This window comes from Salvelinus fontinalis, chromosome 25 (genome assembly GCF_029448725.1).
Source record: "Salvelinus fontinalis isolate EN_2023a chromosome 25, ASM2944872v1, whole genome shotgun sequence".
Lineage (NCBI taxonomy): Eukaryota > Metazoa > Chordata > Actinopteri > Salmoniformes > Salmonidae > Salvelinus > Salvelinus fontinalis.
Genome location: NC_074689.1, coordinates 35,328,473 through 35,334,343, shown reverse-complemented (window position 1 = coordinate 35,334,343; position 5,871 = coordinate 35,328,473). Strand labels below are relative to the sequence as shown.

The window sequence follows — 5,871 nt, the reverse complement described above, 5'->3', positions numbered from 1 at the left end:
AGACCTCACAGTGAAATGCTGAATACAACAGGTGTAGTAGACCTCACAGTGAAATGCTGAATACAACAGGTGTAGTAGACCTCACAGTGAAATGCTGAATACAACAGGTGTAGTAGACCTCACAGTGAAATGCTGAATACAACAGGTGTAGTATACCTCACAGTGAAATGCTGAATACAACAGGTGTAGTAGACCTCGCAGTGAAATGCTGAATACAACAGGTGTAGTAGACCTCACAGTGAAATGCTGAATACAACAGGTGGAGTAGACCTCACAGTGAAATGCTGAATACAACAGGTGTAGTAGACCTCACAGTGAAATGCTGAATACAACAGGTGTAGTAGACCTCACAGTGAAATGCTGAATACAACAGGTGTAGTAGACCTCACAGTGAAATGCTGAATACAACAGGTGTAGTAGACCTCACAGTGAAATGCTGAATACAACAGGTGTAGTAGACCTTACCGTGAAATGCTGAATACAACAGGTGTAGTAGACCTCACAGTGAAATGCTGAATACAACAGGTGGAGTAGACCTCACAGTGAAATGCTGAATACAACAGGTGTAGTAGACCTTACCGTGAAATGCTGAATACAACAGGTGTAGTAGACCTTACCGTGAAATGCTGAATACAACAGGTGTAGACCTTAAAGTGAAACGCTTACTTTACGAGCCCTTAACCAACAATGGAGTTTAAAAAATATATATATGGAGAATAAGAACATGGAGAATAAGGGATATCTTTAACAAGTAATTAAAGAGCAGCAGTAATGAACATGTAGGTAGAGTTATTAAAAGTGACTGCATGGATAACAGAGAGTGGCAGCGGTGTGGAGAGGTGGGGGGGGGGGGTGTCAATGCAAATAGTCTGGGTAGCCATTTGATTAGCTGTTCAGGAGTCTTATGGCTTGGGGGGTAGAAGCTGTTTAGAAGCCTCTTGGACCTAGACTTGGCGCTCCGGTACCGCTTGCCGTGCGGTAGCAGAGAGAACAGTATATGACTTGGGTGGCTGGAGTCTGGCAATTTTTAGGGCCTTCCTCTGACACCACCTGGTATAGATTTCCTGGATGGCAGGCAGCTTGGCCCCAGTGTTGTACAGGGCTGTTCGCACTACCCTCAGGCCTACCACTGTTGTGTCATCAGCAAATTTAATGATGGTGTTGGAGTCGTGCCTGGCCGTGGAGTGATGAGTGAACAGGGAGTACAGGAGGGGGCTGAGCACGCACCTCTGAGGTGCCCCCGTGTTGAGGATCAGCTTGGTTACCTACCCTTACCACCTGGGGGCGGCCCGTCAGGAAGTCCAGGATCCAGTTGCAGAGGGAAGTGTTTAGTCCCAGGGTCCTTAGCTTAGTGATGAGCTTTGAGGGCACTATGGTGTTGAACGCTGAGCTGTAGTCAATGAATAGCATTCTCACGTAGGTGTTCCTCTTGTCCAGGTGGTAAAGGGCAGTGTGGAGTGCAATAGAGATTGCGTCATCTGTGGATCTGTTGGGGCGGTATGCAAATTGGAGTGGGTCTAGGGTTTCTGGGATAATGGTGTTGATGTGAGCCATGACCAGCCTTTCAAAGCACTTCATGGCTACAGACGTAACAGGGACTATGGTGGTCTGCTTTAAACATGTTGGTATTACAGACTCGGACAGGGAGAGGTTGAAAATGTCAGTGAAGACACTTGCCAGTTGGTCAGCGCATGCTCAGAGTACACGTCCTGGTAATCCGTCTGGCCCTGCGGCCTTGTGAATGTTGACCTGTCTAAAGGTATTATTTACAGCTGGTTGCGGAGAGCGTGATCACACAGTCTTCTGGAACAGCTGGTGCTCTCATGCATGTTTCAGTGTTATTTGCCTCGAAGCCAGCATAGAAGTAGTTCAGCTCGTCTAGTCGGCTCGTGTCTCTGGGCAGCTCTCGGCTGTGCTTCCCTTTGTAGTCTGTAATAGTTTGCAAGCCCTGCCACATCCGATGGGCGTCGGAGCCGGTATAGTACGATTCAATCTTAGTCCTGTATTGACGCTTTGCCTGTTTGATGGTTTGTCGGAGGGCATAACAGGATTTCTAATAAGCTTCCGGGTTAGAGTCCCGCACCTTGAAAGCGGCAGCTCTACCCTTTAGCTCAGTGCGGATGTCACCTGTAATCCATGGCTTCTGTTTCTGGTATGTACGTACAGTCACTGTGTGGACGACGTCATCGATGCACTTATTGATGAAGCCAATGACAGATGTGGTGTAGTTAAGTTAAGAAAAAAAAGTTAAGAAGAATTAAGATTCTTGAAAATAATACTTTAGCATTTCTTGGAAATGTACTTAGCTTTAGGACAACTAAACCCTCGTCTTGAGACCATGAACGTTTTTTTGCTCCATGGACAGTTGGCTACCGGATATTTAAATCCAGCAAGATTACAAATTAAACACGCGTTATCTAGTGTAACAGTATGTCACCGATTGAAAACGCTATTAGCGCACACCACCGCTAACTAGCTAACCGTTTCACATCGGTTACACTCACCCCTTCTTTTGACTTCCTCCTTTCACGCAGCAACCAGTGATCACGGGTCACGGCACCAATGTAACAGCTTCCGTCCCTCTCCTCGCCCCTACCTGGGCTCGAACCAGGGACCCTCTGCACACATCGACAACAGCCACCGTCGAAGCATCGTTACCCATCGCTCCACAAAAGCCGCTGGCCCTTGCAGAGGAGCAAGGGGAACAACTACTTCAAGATCTCGTAGCGAGTGACGTCACCGATTGAAAACGCTAATTAGCGCGCACCACCGCTAACTAGCTAGCCATTTCACATCGGTTACACTAGCTAGCTTGTAATTAACAATATATTACAATATTCTAGAAGTGTTAAATAGGTAGCGCTATCTCGTCAAGTTGCAAAGAACTTGGACCACTTCATGTTTACGGCGTCATTGTCCCTTGCCATAACCCCCGACGACAGAGACAGACTCGGCCACTCCAGACCATCCATTCTTTATCGTCTCTGTAGTGACCCGGCCGTTAGCAACAGTGTTGCCAACTAATTTTCAGGGTAAGTTGCTTGAGGCAGGTTGATTTGTTGCTGCTAAATGACGTTGTGATGTCATTGCGTGATAACGTAAAACTGTGCGTCATTACGTAGAATACACAATAACGTTACTTAAATTGACTGGCCATCTCGGGGAGAGAAAAAAAAAATACGATTTGACATTTGTTCAGGTACAGACTCCCACTCTTTTCTGTACAAATTTTGATTGCAAACATGTTGATTGATGTTGTAAGTTCTGTTCAAGATCAAACGTTCCTCATTGGGTTTGTCTCGTCGAACCCGGACTAAAAGCTGCTGCAGTCAGACAACAATGATTTGCAATTTGCGGAAGTTGTTGCTGGCCTGCTGCTGACGTCACTCACTTTGCACTTTTTTTGCAACACTGCGTGTTGTGACCGAGTGTGTGACAGAGAAAATCGGTTGTGTCATTAAGAGGGATAATGCATTTTAGTATTTTAGTCACTTTTCAAAAGTTGCAAATACATTTTTTTAAAAGTAGCTAAATTTGTTGCTAGGTGCTGTTTGGAGAGAAAAATAAGTTGTCAGGCTAGTCTGAAAAGTTACTAAATCTAGCAACAAAATTGCTAAATTGGCATCACTGGTTAGCAAGTCTCCCCAAACAGTAACCTTTTCCTGGCTGCTATTTCCTCTACCCTCACTTCAATCTCCTTTCTTGGTTATCCATTTCTGAATTTGATATAGCTAGTCTGATGGCTATAATGTGTGAAAAATAACGAAATAGCCAAATCCAATCGTCCCTGTCACACAGACGTATTTATTGGTCACTAATGTCAACGCCACATGAGATATTTACGAAGTTCCAAAACTACGAATTCCTGAGAACATTTTGCATTTACAAACTCCAAACTTCCTAATACCCCCCCCCCCCCCCCCCCCTTAAGAAACTTCTAACGTTTTTTCGTAAGTAATATTTTGTGAATCCGGTCCCTGATGTTCTAGACGTTATTTTCGGTCATAAGAGACGGAAGCGGCAACATTATGTACAAAATAAGCTACAAACAACGCAAATAGACGGAGAATCCCCCCCCTCTCCACAATCGGTTGGGGGGTCACGTAAAACGTCTGCCTGATGTATTTATTTATTTATTTATTTTGGAGGAAGGGAGAGATAAAAGGATGGAGTAGCCTACCTTGCTTTGTTCTTCTTTCCAACTCCGGGCAAACCTCTGATAATTATGAGATTCTTCCAGATTCGTTTTCGTCCTCTTCCATTCTCCATTTTGTCTTTTACACTTCCTTCCTTTTACACTTCCTTCTCAAAGTTGCCTTTGGTAGTTAAAAGAATAGTTCACCCAGTGTCTATGTTAGGGCGTGTTATCTGAACCACAGAGCACATCTGAGTGATGAACACGCCCTAACATAGACACTGGGAGAACTATTCTTTTAACTATATGGAAAGGCAACTTTTTGGTGGAACAAATAGTTACTTTAAAGGTACAAAAAAAATTCAAAACTATTTGAATACAGATCTAAGAAACTATTGGATTGGCTGCCTTCAAATAACGGCAGGGCTGTAAATCAGCATGTTGAAGGTAGAAATACAATGAATAGAGGATACACAATCTCCTACACTATTCCAATCCATCTGACAGTCATATTGGATCTACACAATAATGTCTATTTCTATCTGATCATTAAGTTAATATCCGTCCAATTGTACATGATCGGGTTTAACAAATTAACCAATTATATTTTGTATAGATGATAAGTTTAAATAAATTGTGACGGTCAACTACTGTATGTCTCTCTACTGTATGTCTCTACTGTATGTCTCTCTACTGTATGTCTCTACTGTATGTCTCTCTACTGTATGTCTCTCTACTGTATGTCTCTACTGTATGTCTCTACTGTATGTCTCTCTACTGTATGTCTCTACTGTATGTCTCTACTGTATGTCTCTCTACTGTATGTCTCTACTGTATGTCTCTCTACTGTATGTCTCTACTGTATGTCTCTACTGTATGTCTCTCTACTGTATGTCTCTCTACTGTATGTCTCTCTACTGTATGTCTCTACTGTATGTCTCTCTACTGTATGTCTCTCTACTGTATGTCTCTCTACTGTATGTCTCTACTGTATGTCTCTACTGTATGTCTCTCTACTGTATGTCTCTCTACTGTATGTCTCTACTGTATGTCTCTACTGTATGTCTCTACTGTATGTCTCTCTACTGTATGTGTCTCTACTGTATGTCTCTCTACTGTATGTCTCTACTGTATGTCTCTCTACTGTATGTCTCTACTGTATGTCTCTACTGTGTGTCTCTCTACTGTATGTCTCTACTGTATGTCTCTCTACTGTATGTCTCTCTACTGTATGTCTCTACTGTATGTCTCTCTACTGTATGTCTCTCTACTGTATGTCCCTACTGTATGTCTCTCTACTGTATGTCTCTACTGTATGTCTCTACTGTATGTCTCTCTACTGTATGTCTCTACTGTATGTCTCTCTACTGTATGTCTCTCTACTGTATGTCCCTACTGTATGTCTCTCTACTGTATGTTTCTACTGTATGTCTCTCTACTGTATGTCTCTACTGTATGTCTCTCTACTGTATGTCTCTACTGTATGTCTCTCTACTGTATGTCTCTACTGTATGTCTCTACTGTATGTCTCTCTACTGTATGTCTCTACTGTATGTGTCTCTACTGTATGTCTCTACTGTATGTCTCTACTGTATGTCTCTCTACTGTATGTCTCTCTACTGTATGTCTCTACTGTATGTCTCTACTGTGTGTCTCTACTGTATGTCTCTACTGTGTGTCTCTACTGTGTGTCTCTACTGTATGTCTCTACTGTATGTCTCTCTACTGTATGTCTC

General features: G+C 43.1%; 1 protein-coding gene across 1 annotated transcript in view; it reads right to left on the bottom strand.

Moving 5' to 3' along the window:
* LOC129823232 (NEDD4-binding protein 2-like 1) overlaps positions 1-4,393 on the bottom strand; it is a 19,019-nt gene extending 14,626 nt beyond the window's left edge. The window contains exon 1 of the mRNA XM_055882115.1: positions 4,181-4,393. Coding sequence (XP_055738090.1) covers positions 4,181-4,269 — 89 coding nt within the window. The 5' untranslated portion in view covers positions 4,270-4,393. The remainder of the gene's footprint in view (positions 1-4,180) is intronic.
* Between the last annotated feature and the right edge of the window lie 1,478 nt (positions 4,394-5,871).